Source organism: Molothrus aeneus, chromosome 13 (genome assembly GCF_037042795.1).
Source record: "Molothrus aeneus isolate 106 chromosome 13, BPBGC_Maene_1.0, whole genome shotgun sequence".
Lineage (NCBI taxonomy): Eukaryota > Metazoa > Chordata > Aves > Passeriformes > Icteridae > Molothrus > Molothrus aeneus.
In genome coordinates, this window is record NC_089658.1 from 17660329 (window position 1) to 17683795 (window position 23467).

Here is a 23467-nt window from a genome sequence, read left to right on the forward strand (position 1 = left end):
TTCTGAGTGCCTTAATTAAGAAACTGGCATGATGAGCTATTTTCTTAGAGTTCTTTGTCCTGTCATGCTATGAAGGATTAGCTTTTCCTGACTTGTCCTCAAGATAACAACTAATCCTGATGTCTCCCTCAACTCAACAGGCTGCACAGACCCTAATTTATAACAAAACCACTGCACTCCAAGACAACAGTAATGGGGGGTTAGCAATACTTCTGTTTGCTGGATTCATGGCTGAAGCTTCCTAAGAGTCTGCACGACACCATCAAAGTCCTCATTTCAGCAACCCTCAGCTTAGGCATTAGGTCAAGTCATCCAGCTAACTAAGGACAGATTAACCATGTGCTCACAAAATCTAGGTCAGTCCCAAACAGGCTCCACAGCCTGGAAAGGCCTCTCTGTGTCAGCAAGAATCCCCCAGCCCTCCCCTCTGAAAGGATGTGCTGCAGAAAGTGAGTGGGACCCAGATTCACTTTTTGTTACATTTGTTCTTCATTTCTACAGCACAGAATAAACCTTGACCAACCTGCATTCAGAAGTCAGTAAGAAACCAGTCAGTAATGTCAAGTTCTCCCTCTCTGGAATATCTGGTTCTCAAATATTCAGTTATTTTCTGAAGTGAAAGAGCCAGGTCAGGACCTGGCTGCAGACCTGAGACTTGTCTCCCATTCCAAACCTTCCAAATCCTCCTAACCCACACCTCAGTTCCACAGACCCATTCTGCAGCCTTTACTCTCTCCTGTGACCTCTCTGCCCTCCTCCCCAGCAAACACTAAAATTAGACCACACTGCTCCCCCAGTGCTGTCATGGGCTCCCTGTCACATCAGTCATGTATTTCAGTCTCACCCTGAGCCCATACATCACCTCCCCTGCCCAGATAATGCTCTTCTCCAGTCTTACCTGTCTGTCCTTTGACAAAGTGCCATTCCTCATTACCTTCAGGGAGCTCAATCTCCATCCATCCCCAGAATGCATGGCCACCCACTTACATCTTAATCTGAAGCCAAAAAGACATCTCTGAGGCATTCCAAAGATAAAATTAGGTGCTGGAGGAAAGATGGCTTATAAACATCCACTCTAAAACTCTGGGCATGCTTGTATCCTCCCTCTCTCACACACACAATTCACATCACAGGTTTCTTGAAATTGAGAGATGCAGTGGGCTGCACACACAGCAAGATAAGGTGTCTGTGCTGTCAGGGTTTGTCAAGTTTCCATGCTCTGACTTCAAAAATGTCCAAGCTTTGAAGCCAGGACAATACACACATACAGTAATGTCTTATTTCAGGAGTGCTGCTGGAAGCTCCTGCTACAAAGACAAGTGAATTCTTTCATTTGCTGGCTGGGAGTCCAAGGAGAGGTTCATGGAGCAAAAACAACCAAACACCACAGTCCAACCCCACTGCCCCCAGTGTCTGCAGAGAACAGAGGTGCTGCAGAGCCCCCTCACAGAGCCCATCCTGCCCTGCTCTGGGAGCTCACTCTGTGCTGGGTGTCACTCACCACCCAGCCACAACAGGACCAGTCTCCTTTTTGTTAATGAGAGAAGGGAAAAGCAAAGGAACTGGAGCTCAGCCATTAACAGCAGCATCTCTTTCCAGTCTTTCAGATCTGATCTATCACTGCAGGACTATAATTGATTTTATTTTTTTTTACTTCCAGCTGTCTTACAGAAAAGCATAAACTTCAGTTTTGCCCTTGGGAACATCCATCCCAGAAATGGTATGTTCTGGCACTGCCAGTGTACTTGGCAGATAAAATGAGCACTTTAAGAGCTTTCTTAACTTCAGTGAACTTCAGAGTAGCAATTATCTTCAATTACTCCAGATGAAAGACCACACAAAATGTTAATTCAAGCCCCCCTTCTCCCAAAGCCCCCTGCTATCCCTGGTCACCAATGTCCTACTTTTTCCTCTCACCAACACCCAAAAGGTTGGACCTGCTCTTCCTTGCTGCTTATGTTTCCTGGTGTGATCAACGCCCTTGTCATACCTTCCTTTCCATCCTGTCTCCTTTCAGGACATTGCAGAGTACTTGTTGCAGTTTGGAGGAAAGCACTGCTTTCTCCACACAGATACACTTGCTGCATCTCACCTAATTTCTCCCACAGCCTCAATCAGAACAGGAGATAAAACAGACAAAATTGGTTATTTATACCTGCCAGAGGTAGGAAAAGATGCTCCACTGGATCCACTGTAGGATCCACTATTGCACTGTAGGACACAGAGGAAGGAACTGGGATCACCTGAGAGCAGCATATGTCACAAGGGTTTAAATACAAAAGAAATTAATGAGATATAGCAGCACTGCCTTGACTTCTAGCAGCTACAAAGAGCCTGTAATAAAATTGTGAGGCTGTTAACCACAAATTAGAACAATACTCAGCAACAGCTGCAAAACAAGGCTGAAACAACACTAAGCTACACAGCAGTGACTTTGTAGTTCAGGTGCATTTAAAGGAAATGTTAGACACAAAACTGAAATCAACAATACTTTTGGGATGGTTTAAATCACAAATGAAAGAGCTTGTCATCAAAACCAGAACATGTTCTCAGGCTGAAATCCAAGACCCTGCGTGGCACCACATGGCAATGTAGGAGAAAACAAAACTTCCACGTCCCTGTGATCCACATGAGATGGACTGGAAGAACTACTGGTGGGAGGAAAGGGGAGAAGGAAGGAGACTTAAGTAGGCAATCTTTTCCTGAGGATAACACCCAGCAACGTGCCAGAAGTCTTAAGTACCAGTATTCACTAGAAATGCAGAACCATTTCTGAGAAAGTCCACTCCAAGCCTTTAGTTCTCTTCAAAAAAAAAATGACCACACTCTGTATTTCTTCATGAACTCTAAAGCTCCCTTCTGGAAGCTTCAGAGATTTCATAGCTCCATTCTTTTCGTGACTGTTTTCTTATAATTTGCTGCATAAACTCTCTGGCTTTGGCTGTTCCACCCTATAGAGCGCTGAGTTTTACAGCTATCTGTCAAACAGCAGCGACAGTCTGGGGTTTGTTTTTACAATTATGATAATCCTTGCCCTAAAGAACTTACATTTAACAGCCATGTCTCATCTGTGACTCACTCAACCTTCGTCAAATAAGGCTGTGTCAAATAACAGCTCCAAGCCTGGTCATAGGAGCTTAAAATCCCTGGGCTGCAAATTCTCCCAAAGCAGCAGCCTGGGTGGGTCAGAGCTGCCCAGAGCCCAGAGAGCTGCAGGTGTCCTCAACCTTGCACATGCTGCTGCTGCTTTTCTGGGCTGAGATGACACAGGAAGTCCAAAGAATGGTGGTGTCAATTCCTCTACTGTGTCTGCTGAAAAGCTCCTGAGGGCAGGAAGAGCGTGAACAAATCCTCCCAAGTCTTGAAATGGACAATAACCGATGCCACTCTAATGAAGTGGTCTGAGAGGCACTGCAGAGAGCAGAGACTGACAGAAACACAGAAAGGGGGGGAAAAAGGGGCTTTGAGACAAACTGCTGCGAGCAGAAATGCCACACAGAGCTGGGCTGGTGATGCATTCGGGCAAACCACCAGGGCCAGGGAAGATGAGCAGCACAGTGAAGACATTGTGGGTTCCCAAAATCAGAGAAAGGGGACAGTGACAGTCATGGAGATGAGTAAAACGATTCTGGGCAGGGAGCCCACCACGAGAACAGTGCAGGGAAAAGCCACCCGTGGTGAGGACCAGCAGGGCACTCCACGCCCGAGATGCTGAGAATGAAACCCAGTGAGCTGGGGGCTCACTGCAGGGACCTGAACTGCTCCCTTGTTCTGTGCTGCCACTCGAGCCTCTTCAGAATAGGAAGTGCAGGCTGCAAAGGAGAAGTCTGAGGTTTGGGATTTCTAAGGCCAACACTTCTCTGTCTGCTGAGCCTTGTGCTGTCACAGCTTTTCCTCTGATGGGAATTGTGAAGGATGTGGTGGCTGTGCCCCAGCAGAGCAGGCACAGATAAACTTTTTGCTCCATCAGAAGCTCAGTGAAACACAACATTTTGCAATTCACTTACAGTGGCCTGTTACTCGATGTTCATGAACATACAAGACATGGAAAATGTCACTTTTACACCAAGCATTTCTAACACAGCTGTTGCAACAGCTGTGTTTATTCACAGAGTTATTGCTTTATCTGAAATAAAATACCAGGCACATTTCATCTGGGCAACAAGAGGACCAGATAAAAAAAGATGACAGGTATTTAAATTGAAAAGCCACAACTAAATGAGCGTGGACTCACTTCTTGCAGAAGCTATGTGCTTTTGTCATTGAAATGTTTCCTACTCTCCCCAACAGCTGAGCCTTAACATCCCACACTCACGAGTTACTTCTGAACACCCAACAGTTTATACACTTCACACAAACCAATTTTAAGCAATTCATGGCACTTAGGAGAATCCAGCATTAAGGCTAATAACAGAAGCTCATCAAACAAAACTGATTATGAGAAAGCCCCATCTATTTCTGTCAGACAGCATTCCCAGTGCAGTTGTGGGCTATCATTGGTTATTTCAATCCAATATTTGGTTATATTGAATTTAGGAGCCCTTTGACAGTTTCAATAGGACCAAAATGCTGACCTTCAGTAACTTATCAAATGCCAGATGGTACAGGCATTCACAGCAGAAGTTATTTCAACTCTGAATGTCTATAGTAAAAATTTTATGCTGCTAAAAACTGTGGAAAAAGTTACTGACTCTTTACGAATGGCTAAACCACAATGCTGGCAAAACATAAACTAGTTCCAGGTCTGAAAGCAGGGAATGTGGAGAGACACTGTTAGCCTAGAAAGTCTCCAGGCACAAAAGACATTAATTAATAACTGCAGCTGGAAACCTCCTTCCCTTTCCTCAGAGGCTTCCCCATCGCTGAACTGTGAACTGAAACAAAGCAACAGCTTTTAGGGGCAGAAACTCAGTGTCAAAAGCTAAACCCAAGTCTTTGCCAGTGAAAGAGTGGCTCAGCAGCGCTATCTGTCACTGTCTGTGACCTCAATGTCACTGTGAGCCACATCTCATAAAAGGACAAAGCCATGGTTGCGTCAGGTTGTAAATGTTTGTGCACAGAGACAAACTGTTCAGCCTCTCTTCTGCTTTCAACTTCTCCCATATTTCTAAGGCAGACCCACCAGCATTTACCCTGGTGAAAGTGCAGCTCAAGCTGCTTTCAACCAGGCAGTCTGTAAACACCCAGGACTCACTTCAAGGAGCCCAGCACACCCAGGCAGGAGAAGCCCCTGTCATCCCCAGGGAGAAGCTGCCGGATCCCAACAAACAGCAGCAGGAAACTGCCAAAAGCAGGCTCTCTAATTTTTTATCCTCCAAAATGCCAAATTTGCAGGCACATCAGTGTGGGCAGACCACGAGTTTTGGTAAGAGTGGTGGCTTGTCTGTGCTGACGTCAAGGACCTGCCGAGCAGGCGCATGCAGGATGGGGCTGCCAACGAGTGCCCGGAGCAGCAACAGATTTGGGCTGCCAGGAGGCAGCTCAGCATGCAGGGTTATAGTGCCAGCCACCATGAGACATCTCCAGTTTGGAGAAAAACTGTCACTGTCAGGGCAAACATCTGTCAGCCTCACACATTTCAACTGCAGTAAGAAACACGGTAATTGTATCATCCATTTTCCATGCTGACACCAGGACGTGCTCGGCTAAATAAGATAAAAGAGGCTTGGACAGTCAGGAGTGCAGGCACTCGAGGCCATTTTGATTTCAGCTTATTCCCCTTCTATCTAAGTAAAAATATCTGTGATGAATAACGAATGCTCCTCCACCTCCTTCCTTACTGCTGCATTTCCAAATTTTCGTAGGTCTTTCCAAGGGTGACACTCGCAGGGAACAAAAAGCGTAGAAACCGTACAGACGGACGGTGACGCTGCAGAGGCAGCTGAGGCGGGGGGGATCTGCTGTGCACAACATCAACCCTCCCCTCTACCTCCTGCCCCAAAAGCCCCCTCCCCACTGCCCCGTCCTTACCTCGTAGGACCAGACGCACTGCACCCCCGCGAACCTGCGCACGCAGCGTCCCACCTCCACGTCCTCGTGCGTGGTGTACATCTCCCGCAGGCACTCGCCGATGTGCGGCACCATCCGCCGCAGCACCTCCCTGCTCATGATCACTCCTGGCCCCCCCATGCAGAAGTTCTCCCCCGGCTCCAGCGCCAGCTTCCCCATCTCCTCCGTGGTGCCCAGGCCGGTCTGGCCCAGGAACAGGGGCTCGCTGCTGTTCAGGCTCCTGAGGAAGTTCTCCAGTTTGTCCCCTTTGATGTAAACGTCGTCGTCAGCCCTCATGAACCATTCGTATTTGTCCAAGTAGTGGTCATGCATGTATTTGAGCATCATGAAGGATTTCTTCTGGGGGGGGTAGGAGTCATCCACACCTGGAAGCGGCACGATGGGGATGGGGATAGAGGTGTCCGAGCCCTCGCTGGAGAAGAATTCGACCTTGCCAGGAATGGTTTTGGACCATGTTCTAGATTGGAAAAGACAAGAAGGAATAATTAAATATGCAAACCAGGGGAGGCAGAGAGTGCTGCCACAGACTGTGGCTCACCTGCTTTACAAATTTTCTTTTTTGAACACCTTGTAAGGTTATTTTTTACCACACAAATGAGGACATTCACGTGGCACACACAGCAATTGGTACAACATACACAAGATTCTGATATGACAAGAGTCTGAGTACCATTTTTGCACCTCCATATGTTAGAAAAATAATTAAATAGCAGCAGTTCACTAGTAGAAGCAGGATTCGTTAAGCACACTCAGTTTTGCACTAACAGCTATTGATCACAAAGTACAGAGGTGATCCAATAGGGGCCAACAATTCACTTACAACTGAATTTACTGCTTCCAAAGCTTCCCTGCAAGTTATTCAGCATGACAGTCACTTTCCCTCTATGCCACTCCCTCTAAGCTTCCCTAAAAGCTCAAATGTGCACTCAGAAATACAGACTTCCAGAGAGTAAATTCACATGAACTTTTAAGGAAACGGCATCCCTTGGGAAACCAACCAAAGAGCAACTTCTCCAGATGGTGTGTGGAGAAGCAAAGCACAGAGCATGGAGCAGAAGTAACCTCAAGTGGCTTTGTCCATACCAGCAAAGTTCTAAGAGATGCCTGTAGAACTCCTAATTCCCACAGTAACATGGTGCTACCCAACACCTGCACCTCCAGCAGCTTTCCAGACATTTCATTCCAGGTTCTAGTGCAGAGGAACTGCACAGAAGAGGAGTCTTTCCTGTGCAGAGCAGCACAGCAACATCTGCTCCACACCGTGCTCCTCTCTGACAAATCCAACCCATCTGCGTGGGCAAACTGGGTCACTGATAGCAGGAAGAGCTGCAGGATGATTCCTCAAGGCAGAGCACAGCCTCCTCCAGGGAGGATTTTCAGTCACGTAACTGCTACAGCCTTGCCCTCAAAAATTATTAATTTTAAGCTTGCAGTACCATTTTCTGAAATTCTATCTGGGATAAGAGATCACATACACCTCACAGAAACTCACAGAAACATTTTTAGTCGGTAAAACTACTTTAGTTGGTAAACCAACAGGTTTTGCCCCTTTTTATATACAGGGAGAATAATCCATAATTCTATTTGGTGACTATACTCAGAATATAACCTAAAGCTGATGTGAAAAGACTCTCAAGGTAAAGGACACAGTATTCCCTCAATGCATCACTGTCACTCTGACCAGATGCCTCTCAGCACAGGCTTCTTGCCAATACCTGAGCAGATTTTGGGCAGCACAGACCATCTGAAATTTGAAATATCCAGAATTAGCTATCATATAAAGCCTGAAATATAAAAATACTTCAGGAGAATTATTCCTTAAGTTCCATCAGAAAATGTAGAGGTATTTAATGAGACTACCTGAATATCAACTTTGACACCTTAACAGTTTCTCACTAATTCCACTGTGTGTAATGAATATCACCCAATTACTTTAAAAGCTTTGTCTCCTGGATTTCTTACTGCTGTGGGTAGTGTTTCATAGCAAAAGTTTAGATCTGAGCTTCCAGAAGAGCACAGGGTAAAGCAAATGGAAACATTCCCACTGACTTCACAACAGAGGTGATGAGGCCTTTAATCATCAGTGAGGCAATTAATGCACAGTACTGCTGGTTATAAATCACTGAGAACTGCCTGCTTTAAAAGGAGACACGGTCACATCCTGAACTTTCACTAACTTTTAAGGAAGTTCTGCTGTTTATTTTCTGACACCCACACTCCACATACAAATCATCCACAGCTCTTCCCGTATCAACTCCCAGTCTAAGCTTAAAAGATTTTTCTTCACTAAAGATGCATTTAAATTTTAGTGTCACAGAAAGAAAGGACAGAAGGAGTTACTGAGAAATGCAGCTCATCTCATCCACTGAGACACAGCTTTGGGTGGACCCAGGACACTTTGCAGACAACTACCAGGTTGAAGTTATAACCTAAAGTCTTTTGGCAATTTCTGCTTAGTTACTTTTTTATTCAAAAGCAAACAGTGTCTTTTCAGACTTGCTCTTCATACCCTGAAAGATCTGCCTTTATCATGACTATAATCTATGGGCAACACAGGATGTCTTCTATCACTCCAAGCTTTAGCTCCCTCCTGGAAGTCATCAAGCTCTTCTGTTGATTCCCAGTTTAAATTTACTCCCTGTTCTCCAAATAGGTACCCTGACTTCCAAGATCAAGAGAAGAGCTCCCATTCAACAGAAAGGGAACAAAATGCATGCACATCCATAAACCCTGGCATGCTTGATTCCCAGTCTTCTTACTGCACTAAACCCCTCATCCCAAAGCCAGCTTGAGCCCATCTTTCCATGTGAGCCACATTTAGGTTCCACATTAGACCAGGGGTAAAACACAGACATTCCTGCATGTGTGCAGGAATGGGGACACAAACACCATGCCCTAACAACATCCACACCCCAAGGACCTGTGTGAGCACCACGATGTCACTTCAGCCTTGGGATCTCATGTCAACCACATCGACTGTGCACCAGCACAGCCTGACTGAGCCTTTGTTCACCTCCTGCAGCAACACAATTTCTAGGATGAGACAGCTCAACGTGTTGTTTGTGACCGTGGCTTTGTTTGAACCCAAAGGGATGAAACCCTCCCACATGGACAAACAGCCCAAGTGTCTGTGTCAACAGAGCACAGCTCAGGCACAGGCTGAGACAATGGAGCCACCACGGGCTGCTCCTCACGTCCAAGCCACAGCTCGCTGTGGCCCTTTTGGGGACAGAAACAGGGAGAACAGTTTGCTCAGGAAACATGCTGCTGCACTCAGCCAAAGAAGCCAAACCACAGAGGGTGAGATGAGCTGTAAGCAGGTTTTTCTGGCCCCAGTTATCAGCAGAACTAAGGACTGATAAATGCACAGATGAATTCTGATCAAAGCTGCTTTTAACTTTTTTATCCAATGTTGCAAATAATCAGACTTGGCTCCATCACCAGCAATTCTGTGGTTTAGTATGTAAAACCTACATTTCTTGCCAGTCCTCCCACCTCCACTGTCATTTACCTTGTCTGCTCTCAGGTTATGGGCAGCAACCTGACCCTTCAGCTCCTGAGCACAGAGCTCTTTTCTCAACACCTCCCCACCTCTGTGGCCCCACCAACACCCCCTTCCACCAGATGACATCACTTTCCTGGTCAAGGTTTCTCCAGTACAAGACCTGCAGGTTCTATCTGCAAAAGAATTGTATGTTTGAAAATGAAAAAAACCCAGAAAAATATTTTTATTGAAATTTGACACCCTCCTTCTTCCCCACCGCCCTGTCACCCTGAGCTGTTTAAAGGACACATGGACACAACATTTCTGCCACCAGACTCTGTATCTGCAGCTGCAGAGACCACCTGGGCTGCAGTGATCGCTCACCAAGCGCTTCAGTCAAAGCCATTTCAACTCTGTCCACAGAGAAATATCAGCTTGTGAATACAACTGATACTGCCCTGAAGTGGTCATTTAAAAACCCTGACAGATCCCAACCTTATCTCCCCCGTGTAATCTGAATCTGCTGCTTAAGCAGGAGGATGTGCATGAATCAGGACAGCAAGGCTCTCTATTACCCTCCCCAGGAGGTAAAAAACCTGCACGATACTGAGTGACCTGGTTTCTCTCAGTACACAGGGCACACAACTCCACAAACCAGAAGGCTGTGTTGACAAGGAAATCAAAGTGAAAATTAAACAACCACAAACTAAATGAGTAAACCTTCCTCAGAAAAAAAAAATCTCTAAGCAGAGAACATGACTCCAGTGATGCTCCAGTACTGGTGGCTACCAAATCAATTTTACCCTCCCTCCCTCACCCAGTTTTGCACACTGGATATCCTTCGTGTACCCTAGGCTAAGCAAGTCACAAGCAAACTGGGTGAAAAGATTTTATCTTTTTAGCTGGCTCTCAGGAACTCATGAAATACAGAAAACCTTGAGCACACCAAGAGCACTAAAAAGCCCCCTATTTTCTAAAAAGTGACCACAATTGTAGTCTTGAAATGTTGTAAGAAGCTTCATTTAAAAAGAAGCTTAAAAGCACAACTTGCAGCAGGAGCAGCACAGATCTGGGATGTTTTCTCTTCAGTTTTCAGTATTTATTATTTATTTGTATTATCTTGCTTATCAGCTTTGCAGACTCGGCAGAAGCACAGTCAGTGGCGTTATGCAGACAGTGCTCCCTTTGTAGAGACTCAGGCTGAAGACTGACAAAAAATGTATTTGGTTTTGGTCTGCAGCTCAGGAAGTTTCCCTTAGAGGAAATCAGAGAAATCATTTAAAGTTTTGAGAAATAGTCATCTTGTATAATTACGCTGAAGAAAATCATAATTTGTGAAGAACTCAGCAAGACAACAGACATGAAAGACTGATGTCTTGAATGCAGCTAAATTCCTTGTTGAATTAGGGCTAGTTTGGCATCTCTGTTCTTCAAGGCCCCATTCTTCCAACAACATTTGCTACTGGGGAAGCAGTGAACCACAGCTCAGGCAGGAGAACTGAGCTCGGAAACCAGCACGCTGCTCCTGCACATGGTACTGTAGATAACACATGGGAGGTCACCAAAAAAAAGCTGGTCTTTTAAATTTCCACATCTCTGTCACTAAGATCTGCATTACAGAATTCCAATCTTGAGGAAAAGTTTCTTTCAGGTTTCTGCAGGATTGCTTTAACAGAGAACCCAAGCAGCTTCCACAGCTGTTTGAGTCCTTTGAGCTAAACTCCTCCAATTTTAAGTGATGCTGGTTTTCTGTCCATGCATATCCACCTTCCTTGTGGACAGGGACAGAAATGGATCCATCACCCACAGGCACACAGACAGTGGGCCAGGCTAAGATCAGAGCCCAAGTGTCTCAGAGTTTTGGGCCATGTGGTTATTTTGGGGGGTGTAAGTGACTTTGTTTTACTTACCCCCCAGCCCCTGTATCAATGACAGTTGCTCTGTGTGCTTCTTTCACACCGTTCCTTAAACATCCTCACAAATTTTAGGTTACTGGCCAGAAATGCCAAGTACATCGTGTTTCTGGTGGAGGGTACCTGAGCAGGACACTGAGTTCTCACTGCTGCAGTACTGTGGTACGATTCACACATGAAGTAAAACACGTACTGTGCTGGCACAACATCCAAAGTCACTTCACAGGGCCCCCTCCCAAGGGGCAGGAGCTCCACAATCCATCACATCCCCCCACCAGCGACCAGAACGGGCCAAACCACCCGACAGATGCAGATCTGAATTTAGGAGCAATACACTTACAATGTGTAAGTGCACACTTTGACAGATAACCCAAACTCCCCCACACCCAAATCCTTCTGGCTGCCTTTCACTCAAGCTCTTCCGAGCACTCAGGTATTTGGATTCCAGCTTCCTGTAAGCCACCACCAACAGAGGCAGCACGTTGGAAATGGAGCCCCTGAAGGGCATCCTTCTGCCACCGGGCAGGGATGGCTCAGCACCAGCCCCGGGCATCCCTCATGGTCCTCGTGGCACTTGACGGTGCCCTGGGGACCGTCCCAAACCCAGACGTGCTGCGGCTGTGTTCCTGCAAAGATGCTGCCAAAGGCCAGCCGCTGACATCTCGCCATTAACTGCATTCACACCACTCTCCTGCCACGTTTCCCAGGAAATCTAGTTGCTACGCAAACGGAAAAAAAAAAAAATGGGTTAACTGCCTGATATTTCTGCTCCTGAGACAGCAGACTTAAATCTTCTGGGAGACTGCTTATTCCCATCCTCTCCTTCCTGCAGCTCTTTTAGGACAACTCCCCTCAACTGCAAAACCATTAGCACATATTGTTGCACTTTCCCTGAACCCCAGCCATCTCTTTAACTCCTTCCTGCCCAGCTCTTTTCCTGACTACTCCTTGTCCTTCCAAGTGACACCGTGGCTCCTGCTGCTGCACTTCCCCGGCCTCCTGGAAGGGAAGCTCTGCTAACCTGGCTGTCAGATGCAATCACTGCTGAGGCTGCAAATCTGCCCTCCGAAAACCTGTGGATCTAAAGCTTATTCTCTGCCTCACAGACTACAAAAGCAGGACTGTTACAAAGAGCCGGCGGCTCCCGAAAATCCAGCAGGCCTGGTTTGCCTTGCAGTGGTCATTTTGCTCATGATTGATGTTCAGGAAGTGGATTGCTTCCCCTCTTGTTAGACCCTATCTGGATTCACAGCAGCCAGGATCAGCAAATGCTTTCTGCTCCGGTCCCTTTTAGCTGTGTCTGTAAATGGCCTTTGAGCCACAGCAATTTGGAGGTATTCAGCCTCTGAATCCCTAATTCCTTTCAGCGTGGTATCAAGGCTCTGCACACGCTGCCACCCCGGGAATGCCTTGCTAGCAGCTTCCCATTTCACTGGCTGTGCCAGCGATTCAGCTCACCAGGATGCTTTGTCAATGTAGTAATCCCAGCAATTGTCTGCTTGAGTACTTCATGGCAATCAAAAGCCATTTAAGATTTCAGGTTTGTCTTCCTCTTCCCCCCTCCCCATCTTCCCCCAAAGATGTCTTCCTGTCACCAGGACATTAGCTCATTTCTTTCACCAACGGAGGTGAGAAAAACGCATTTAGCCCTACTAAGGGTCTCTTTATCCATCTCTTCCAAGAACAGACATCATCTCTAGACGTTAAACCAAAATAGCAGTGTAGTAAAAAGCGATACTCAGATCTCCATCTAAGGGCTGAAGGAGCCCGATTCCATTAGCTGAATTTGTTAAGTTGCATCTTTAGCCATTGTTTTGTGAGAGCAGATGTCGCAGATCTTGTTCTCTAAACCCAGCTCCGCCACAGCACCAGACTGTTCAGCAAGCATAGGCAAAACCAGGCGAAAACAAGAATCCTTCCCACACCAGCAAAGTGAATTTCTCCCCCAAAGAACACTCTGGACAACACAGTGATAAATTTCCCTTTTCCAAATTCTTGAAGTAAAATCTGATGGATGCTAGATAAAGTATTCTGCCATAAAACCTGGTATGCGATGTCCCAACACGACTCCAGCCTCCCTGTATGTAAATCTAAATTGCACAGCCTGTGAGATTTGCAATCCAAAATGCTCCATCCCACATGGTGAAGGAGAACATAACCCTGAAGAAACAGATTCCTTCACCCATTTCAAAGCATCAATCATGCGCTTTCTGTAACTTAATTACAGGTCTACTGCTGGAAGAAGGAATTAAGTTTCCATTAAAGCTATCGCTGGTGGACAATATGCCTCAGATTGCCCAATAAAGCAATTTTATTGCATTGGATGCTGATATAAAGACAGATTTCCTGAAACCAGAGCCGAGGTGGGAACGATGGTATGATGGCCCATCATAAATAGTTTTGTCACCCTGCTCTTACTGGCCAATAGGGCCAAGTACTTTTCAGCCAGGGCAGGCAGGATATGGAGAAGGGTTTGTTCTAGCACAAGACAGAAGGGGATGTTTTATTAAAGATCTGCCCCAGAGCTCCAGGCTGCTCCCCTGAGGGTGCTGGCTCAGCCAGAGCTGGGGTGTACCCGAGCTGACATTTTAGCTCTTGACTCTTTCAGATTTCCCAAGCAGGCTTCCCGTGCAGCCTCCCAGCACTGCCTGCTGGCGCGCACACCGGAGCAATGAGCATATCCCAGCACATTTCAGCAGAGCACAGAGTTCCACCAAAGCCACAGACACATCTCTCACAGAAGAGATGATTATCCTGATGCTGCCGAGGCTTTGGACAGAATTCCCATTAGCCCGTGGCACTCACGGCCATGCCCAGCCACACTTGGGGACCACGGTGAGCAGCACACAGTGCAAAGCACCAAGATTGCTCCTGCTCCAAAATTAGGGGTGCTCAGATAACAAACACACGGCTCCGAGACCCTGGCTCCTGCATTAGCTCAACCAGTCTGAAGCACGGAGCGCTTCACCCAGGCTGGCTCTCCCCATCCGAGCTGCTTCACTGCCTGGTCCAGCCTCAGCAGCAGCTGCAGAGAGCCGAGCTGGGTTTTACTCTTTGTTCCCAGATGCCTTTTCTGGGTCCCATTCCCAAGCACAAGCTTTCGGCTTGGCACAGTGGTCTTTATCCAGGGCATTACAGCGGTCCCCAAACTTTATTTCTGTTACCGTCAGGCTGTCAGCTCGCTCCACAAGCAGCAGCCAAGGACCGTACCAGCGTGGCGCAGCTGCGCCCAAGGCAGAGGCACCGAGGGACGCACTTGGATGCCCGTGTCCCCGCCGGTGACCGGCACTCAGCGTCCCCTCGCACCGGCGGGGCTGCCTGACCCTCAGGCAAGGTCACCGGGGCCACCTGCCAGGTGGAACCTGGCTGAGCCAGACCCTGCGGGAGCGGTAACGCGGCTCACGGACCCCTCGCGTCCCTGCCGAGCTGCCCGAGAAGCGGAGCCGCGCTCGGGGCACCGCGGCTGCCGCAGCCCGCCCGGAGAGCGCCCCGGGGCCCGGAGCGAGGAGCGCCGGGGCTGAGCGTGCCCCGAGGCTCGCTCGCACCTGCCCCGGGGAAGGGCGAGCGGTCCCCGGGGCTGGCGGGGGCATCCCGGCTGTAAGAGCATCCCGGGCCGGGCGCTTTTACCCCGGGGGAACCGGCCGACCGGCCCGAGTCCAGCTGAATGGGAGCGAAGCGAGCCAAGCCCAGCTCGGTTGAATGGGAGCGAACCGAGCCAAGCCCGGCTCAGCTGAACGTGACCGAACCCAGTTGAGACGAGTCGAACCCACCCGAACCGACCCCGAGCCGATCCCAGACCCCAGCCCAAGGCAGCCCACCGGACCCCCATCCCCGGCGGGCGCCCCCGGCCCCCCCGCCGCTCACCGGTGCGCGGCCACGGCGCGGCTCCGCAGGTACTTCTGCGCCGTCATGACCCCCACGAAGAGGAAGCTCTGTGCCGGCGGGCCGGGGCGGCGCGGCGGGGCGGCGGCGGCGGCGGCGGGCGGCGGGCGGCAGCCCTGCGGGCGGGCTCGGTGGGGCCGCGCCGCCGCCGCCAGCTCGGAGGCGCGGGGCAGGACGAGGCGCGATGCGAGCACGAAGCCCAGCACCAGCCCCAGCAGGACGCTGAGCCAGGCGCGGCGGCCGCGGCCCGCCATGCCCGCCCGGCCCGCTGCTCACAGCGCCGCCGCCGCCGCCAGCCGCGCCGAGGCGCCCAGCGCCGCCATGGGGGAAGGGGCAGGGACGGGAAGCGGAGGGAGGGGAGCGGGGGGCCGCCCGCCTCCCCGGCCCTGCCCCTCGGCACAGGCGCCGTGTGCGGCCCCGCCGCGCTGCCCCTGGCCCCGCCCGGCCGTGCCGGAGCCGCCGCCGCGCTGCCCCCGGTGCGGCCCCCGCCCCGCGCGGGGCTCCAGGACACGGCCCCGGGCAGGGGGCTCCGGGAGCCGCGCTGTGACCCGGGGGCGGGAGCACCGCCCTGCAGCGGCACCGCTGGACGTCCCGCCCCATCGCTGGAAGTATTCCAGGCCAGGTTGGACGGGGCTTGGAGCAGCCCGGTCTGTGGGAAGGTGTCCCCGCTGCCCGGGGCACGAAGTGGGATGAGATGAGCGTTCCAACCCAAACCCGTTCTGTGACAGGGACCGGCACCTTAACCAAGCATTCCACACAGGGGATAGGGAACCTGGCCCAGCATCCCACACTGGGACCTCAGAACTGGCACACCAGAACCTCAGCCCAGCTATCCAGGTCAAGAGGAGCAGAGGCCAAGAGAATGTGGATGCTCAGCTCTGGGGACAGGGACTGAGACGCTGGACATAACCCCAGTATAGGCGTCCCAGCACCTGCACCAAGCCCCCGTGGCAGAACCCTGGCTCAGGGGACAGAACTGGGAGCCCAGACTAGGATGGGAAGACACTGGGGACAGACCCAGGACAGGCACCAAGTCGGGTCCCTGCTGCCTAAGGCCCGGCTCTGCCCCATGGCACAGAGTCCAAGGGGATGCAGGCAGTGAGGAGCAGCCTTCCAGCCCTGTTTGTCTGGCACTGGTGCATTTGTGCAGCACAGGCTGTGGTGACAGGGAGCCAAGGCACAGGCACTCTCTGTTTTTTCCCACCTTGCTAATTAAACCAACCAGAAATAGGTCAGTCTGTTTCCATCCGCAGGCTATAGAGAGTGCTCAACAGATTGAAGACTTTATTGCATGAAGATTTCTTTTTCCTTTGTCCGCACTGACTCCCCACGTGCGTTTCATCTACAGAGCACTTCAGCTTCAAATGCTGCAGCCACAAACCCCTCACATTTCACAGGAAAAAAAACTTCCAGTCTCAACAGAAGAAACTTATCAAGTACTACCCACTGACCTCCTGCTTATCATTGTGGTTTCTTCCATTTCCTGCCCACTTCGGCCTTTCCAATTGCCAGTCTTTTCCATTTAAAATTTTATTTATATCATGATGTCATCCATAATGGGCTGGGAAGAAGAAAGTCTTGGTGTAACGGCAGCAACCTCTTGAGCAAGAACCATTGCAAAAGAGGATATCACACCACATTAATACTCTACAGTAATAAGCCAAAGAGAGACATCCATGACAGACTTTTTATGATCACAAGTAACTGTCTCGCTTCTGGGATTGAGCAGGTAATGACACAATCTGCTTATCTAATGAGCTCAATGAAATGTCTTGGAAAAAATGCTTTTGTTTGGGGTTTATTGCTCTTGTGATGGTGCAATCCCCATACCGAGGTCAGCACAGATGAACTCGTGATGTCAGAGCACAAATAAGACAAGGAAAGTGCCACCAGGATTTATGGTATTAAACAACAATAAAATTGAATACAAATAGAAACTAGATAAGGAATACAAATAGTGAACAGGAAGGAAGAGCAGGACATCTTTTGTTTGCCCATGGACAGAACAGGGATGTATTGAAAGGGATGTGTTTGTGTGAAGAGGAAGAGAAGAACTAAATGGTGAAAGAGAGAGAGAAAGGAAGAGCAGTCCAAACTGGAATACACACAAGGCAAGTAAAGCCAGGAGGGGCAGGAACACCATTGGCAAAGGCCAGCTGGACTGTCCTTTCCACTGTAATTCCTTTCTAATTCCCAGGGTTTGCAATGCTCCACAATTATTTCTCACTACTGGTGCACTGATCCTTTCCATGAAGTCTGGGGGTATCCTCAGCCCGTGCCACTCTGCACACATGGATCTTTTATTGCACTTAAAAAATGTTCTTCATTAAACTCTGCTTCCCTCCTCTCCCCACAAGCCTGATCATCAGGTCCTGAAATACACAACACCAAGAGACATTCAAGCTACAAAAAGAGCAAGCCCACTCCTTTCCAAGAGAGGCACATGTGGCAAGTCCACGAGCAGGAATGAGATTACTCTGCCTGCTCCAAATCAGCTGTAAAAATCTCCTGATTCAAGGGAAAGCCACTGTGGCCTATGAATTACAGGAAAAGGCAGAGCTAGCGTGGTTAAAAGGCAATAAAAAGGAGAAAGGTTGGGGCTGGGGCTGAGGAGCTGTCAGTTGGCTTCTTCCCACAAAGAAAAGAAGTTAGTCATCAGAGCTGAGAACTCTGTGCCACTTCAGCACACATGGAAATGATGAAGCAGAGCAGCACATTCCCCTGATGGATCTCCTCAGCCCAGAGCTCTCCTGGGCACGTTCCCACCTTGCTGCACCTCCAGAGCAATTGTGGTCCTGGAGCTCACCACGTGCAGGGGTGGCCAGAGAATGCTTGGGAAGGGGCAGGAGAAGGAAGGGGAGCTTTCCTGGTGCCAGATTTGACCTGCAGAGCAGGCACAGATTTCACACCCCAGCTCTAAGGCTGAGATGTCCAGCTGGGAGGAGGGGGTGCCACCTGGGAATGCTGCAATGCTCACACAACTCCCACAGCACATCCACATGCCTCCCTTTGTGCCATTTATTGTGCCAAACTCACATTTCAAAGTGCTAGGCAAGCACATGCCCCTTTTACTGCTTCTGCCCTGTTCTTGCATAGAGCAGCTGCTGGAAAAAAAGGGGGAAAAGCAGATTTAGGGAAAACTTGAAAAGCATGGTTTATTTCTTCCTGTGGAATTATAATACTGTTACCTGCCTAGAGTGTATTTTTAATCTGGATGGCAGCAAAAGGTCATACTGCATAATCACATTTAAGTGCCATTCCCTATTAATACAGCTCTTGGTCTCAATAGCTGTCACTATGTATCATGGTTACTATATATTCAAAGACATGGTATTTTTCTTTGGTAACACAGTCTACAAGCATACGGCATTTTTATGCAGCATGTTTCCAGTTCCTTGTGGGATGGCTGGAGGAGGTATTCTGTGCTCATCCCCACGCTCCCATCCCACTCCCTCCAGCAAGATTAGCACCCAGCCCAGCCACTGAGAGCCCACTTGACAGGCCCACATGGTTTAGATTCATAATCAGATTAACAAAACAGTAATCCTATTTTTAAACAATGAAAAAGCCAAGTCCTTGAGCTGCCTCTGTGTACGTGTGTGCGTACAGAATAAATGTCATCCTTTCAGAATAAAGAACCTGAATACCAAATGAAAAAAGTTTCTTCCACATAGGAGACTTTGTCCTGTAGAGGAAAGGAATATTTTGCATTATTACCACTTCTTTTTCCCACTGATTTTGATCTCCAGTGAGCCCACTCCAATACTTGCAGGATTTACCTTCTATAAGACACATTCTTTACCACATTTTAAAATAATAGTTACAGAAGTGAACTACTCCCAAATGCTCCAGAAACTTTAATTATGAATGTTCCAGTACTCAAACTTATACTTTAAAAACTGCCCAGGCACTGGAAAATGAGCATACTTCATATATTCAATGTAACAGACTCGCGGTGGAAAAAATCTCACTGGGCAACCAGTAGCATTTGTCTCTGTCACAATGTTTCCAGCACCACCGCATTTTCCCAAATGATGCGGAAACTCCTTCCTCAGCTCCAGCGCCCACTTTTTTCTTTCTTTTTTTCCTCTCCCCATCCTATTCTGGTGCTGGCAGGCCCAGTCCCAAGCTGTGCTCGGGCGGGTGACTCAGAAGTGCCCGTTCTGCAGGGGCTGTGCCCGTCCTGCTGTGCCCCTTCTGCAGGAGCCGTGCCCGTCCTGCCGTGCCCGTTCTGCTGTGCCCGTTCTGCAGGAGCTGTGCCCGTCCTGCCGTGCCCGTTCTGCTGTGCCCATTTTCGCTCCCAGCCCGGCCCGACATTGCCATCGCCCGGCCCGGCCCCGCAGTGCAGCGCGCTCGCCTTCCCGGCCGGGAAATGCGGGAATGCCGTGCAGAAGAACCCTCCTGCTCCCCAGGCAGCTCCTCCGGTGCCTGCTGAGCCTCCAGGTGTCACCCGGCTGGTGACAGGAGCGGCGCTGCGGGCTGTGACATGGGGACTGATGCATTTTTAACGTGGTGCTGCCTAACCCGAGTCAAGAACGCACTGGAACAGCCCAGATTTAAATGTGAGCATCAACATGTCAGAGCCTAAAAAGCAGAACTCCTAAAGTGGCAATTACATTACCCAAGAAATGGAATTCACAGGCAGCGTTGCCCCCTCCCAGTATGTGACAAAGCTGTACAATCTGATTTTTTTTTTTTTGTTTTTGCAAAGTGCATCTTTTAGGCTAAGCCAACAGTAACTCTCCATTTTAATGCAGGGTACTAGAACTAGATTTAAATGCCAGGTATTTCAGGGTATCCATTTCCCCTCCATTCTCTTCAAATAAAATTTTAAGTTTTAAATTTAAAAATTTTAAGGAAGTTCTTTTCCCTGCCTCCCTCCACGACTGCTCCCACAGATCCAGCTCAGAAGCTCAGCTCAGTAACCACCACACAGAAAGAATCTACAGTAGAGCGAGGAGTGAAATTGTAAATTTACCAGTGGAGATGTTGCTCTGTGCTGAAAGTGCTTTTTAGCAGGTGTGCACTTCAAAATAAAATCACAGCAATCAATACATGAGAACAGCACCTGCCTCCCTGCCAGCGCCTTGCCACTGAAACCTTCAACACAAAATTTGTGTTTTCCCCACCAAAGCTGAGCTGAGGGCACCTATTCCACTGAAGACATTGGTTTCTCATTAAAAAAAAACCAACAGAAGGTTTTGAAGTTGCTGGCTCTGAAGCTGGGAGTATGGGCAGGGTGTGTGTCAGGCTGCCTTGGAAGCTCTCACAAAAATCAGCTACAGCAGTGCAGCTGGGCCAGGACACCACCCAGCCAGCAGCCTGTGCCTTTCCTTTGTGGTTGCAGAGCTGTTCCCAAAGCCAAGCTTTCATTCCACACAGGAGGGAGAGGAAAAAAAAAAAAACCCCAAAGCTTCAGCCCATCCAAGTCTAGACCAGCTTTTTTTTACAGCTGGAAATTGCATAGTTCCAGTGTTCAGCTATAGCACGGACAGAAATACTCTGAGCCCCACTTGTGGCTAAAATGATCCCTGAAAAGGTGCCACTTTTTAGCCTGTATAAGAGCAGAATTCATCCAGAAGGTGGATCTGATGCTGAGATGTGTGCTGATGTGCAGCCAGGCTTGCAAGGACCCAACTGCACAGAAGGGAGCTGCCTGCTCCTTGAGCAGGAGGCAGAAAGAAGAGCATTAGAGGGGTTTAAATGCAGCCAGGAACAACAGGGCTGCTGGTAAAACGTGCAGGAGACTCTCAGGCCGGATGCCATCCCCCTTCACAGAACTCTGGAATGCAAAGTCATCTTCTAGGGAGGGGAATAAGACACAAACCCCCCCAAAAAAGGCAATCTAAACACCTGAGCTGAGCATCAGCAGTCTGAGCACAGAGCCACTGCAGAACAGCCCAGCTCCTCGAGTTTTGAGTCTGAATAGTACAGAGCTGCATAAAACAGAGCAGATGAGATTTGTTAGTACTGGCATCTCACACCTGCACTCAGATTTTGCAAGGACAGCAGTTCCTTGCAGATATAGGTGCAATTATAATTTTCATTCACATTGATCTCTGATTGAGACACAGATAACTCTGGAACACCTGGGAACAGCTCTGCTGACAGATTCCCCCATTGCCCTCACTCCCCCAACTCCCTCTTCTCTTTGTTATTAAAAATTTCCAGCATAAGAAACATATTTTTTAAACACCCAAGTATGCAATATCACTCTTAAAATCTTTCTCTCGTTTCACAATGTTTTTTAAAGGCACAAATAAAGCCAAATAATTTTTATGAGTCTGACATCGTGGGTTGTTTTGTTCAGTTTTAACTCCAGTGCTCAAGAACTCCTGATGAATAGTTAAGAGAACTATGCACAAACCAGATCTCATCTGCAATTTAAAGAAAACAAAAAACTCTGCTCCTCCAGCATATAAATCATCTAAAAGCAACAAAAAATACTTAGCTGCACTTTTCAAGCAACATCCTCAGAAATTTTTTGTCCCTCTGAACACTTGCTTGATTTTTGGATTTTTTAATACCCAAACCAGATTGTTCTTCAGTGGTTAAATGCCATTATACAGCAGTTAAATAGTTTATTACCCAGCTTCTTCCAGAGAGAGGTATTTCCAGAACATCTGCATGAGTAAAGCAAGAGGCTTCTTGCATAACTGCTCTAGTGGGGGGAAAAAAAAAATCTCCTGAAGGCTTTTTAATATGAACTTTCATAATTCAAGTTCTTGGGAATTCATACCAAACCAGGAACAATGGATTCATTAAATAGTTCACTTTCACCTAATGCTTTCTGCATGCTTCACTCCTGAGCTATAAAGCAGCAAGCAACCACCTTTCCATAATGCTTGTGGTCAGGGGAGAGCTTTCCATTTGAAGTCAGAGGAAAAACCCTTCCCTCTTGTGCAGGTTGTGAGCCAAAAGAAGTTTTATGAACTGAGGTTTGTCCTCCCACCCTGTTCAATAGCTTAGAAGTGTCTGACTAAGAAAAATTCAGGAACTTGAGGATTAAAATAAAAAAAATAAATAAAGGAGAAAAAAGGGTTGAAGCTTCCAGAAATACATACTTCATTTCATTTTCACTTGACATGTCTTATTAAACCTTAGAATTGGGCAAAAAGCCATATCCCTAGTCATAGCCAGAAGCAAGTCTTGAGACACAGAGAAAGATTAGCATATGCTCAGTTAAGACCTGCTTATTTATTTTGCAAATGTTTTTACTGAATTAAATAAACCCATCCCTGACCATTTTATCACACAGGGATTTCTGCTTCTTTAAGACAACAACCTCCCCCATTCGTTTTTCTGTTGCCTGTTTCCCCAACTCAAGGGAGAAGATGTTCCCTGAGGCATTACATCTCAGTCCTCTTTCCTGAGGAAGACTCTTCAGATCCTGAAAATATCCCTCCCCACCTCTGTTTCTTTTTGCCTTCTGAAGGATTAAAACCTGAAGCTACACACACTGGCTTCTGAATTAATTTCCACAGGAACATGAATTTTCAGCCTCACTTCGCCTTCCACACACATGACCAAACACTTTGTTGTGTCTAAAACAAAAGGCTCTTGGCCTTTCAATTTCATTACCAACTTTAAAACTCTGTAATAACATGATCCTGCCGCATTTCTAATCAAGAGAAATATCAACATGCACATAAACAGTGTACTCAAGGTTGACACTCGTATCTATTGATAAGCACAAATATTCCAAGAGGAAATACTCAGAAACCAGTGCTCAAAAAGCCCTAAGCTCTAAGGAACCACTGTTCCCTACCCCAATGCCCACAGAGCAGCTCAGGAACAGCAAATGGACACAGGGACACTTGTCCTCTGCCAACAGGAATTATTTCACTCCTCTCCAAAGACAACCTGGATTTTGTCTGTTGCATTTTAGAGAGAAAACCAAGGGGATGGGATGCTTGGAAAGTTTGGTTACGATGATCAGTTGTTCTCTGTCCTCAGGGCTGGACATACACCAAAGGACGAACACCCCACACTCCTTGCACCCCTCACCTGCCAGTGTGACACTTTCACTGGCCAGAGCCCTCCTCAGCACACACCAGCCTCAGCTTTGGTGCTGCACAAGCTGCAGCAGGGTCACTTCATCTCCCACCTTGCTTTATACACATTTATTGCACTAGAACAAATGCTTTCTATAAAAAAGACGCTGTAGAAAACCACAAGA

At 48.2% G+C, this 23467-nt stretch overlaps 1 protein-coding gene across 1 annotated transcript in view; it reads right to left on the reverse strand.

The window, feature by feature from the left end:
• The window catches only part of CHSY1 (chondroitin sulfate synthase 1), a 75166-nt gene extending 59624 nt beyond the window's left edge, over positions 1–15542 (reverse strand). The window contains exons 1-2 of the mRNA XM_066558995.1: positions 15271–15542; positions 5971–6466 (exon numbers count right to left, since the gene is read on the reverse strand). Coding sequence (XP_066415092.1) covers positions 5971–6466; positions 15271–15542 — 768 coding nt within the window. The remainder of the gene's footprint in view (positions 1–5970; positions 6467–15270) is intronic.
• Positions 15543–23467: the final 7925 nt, after the last annotated feature.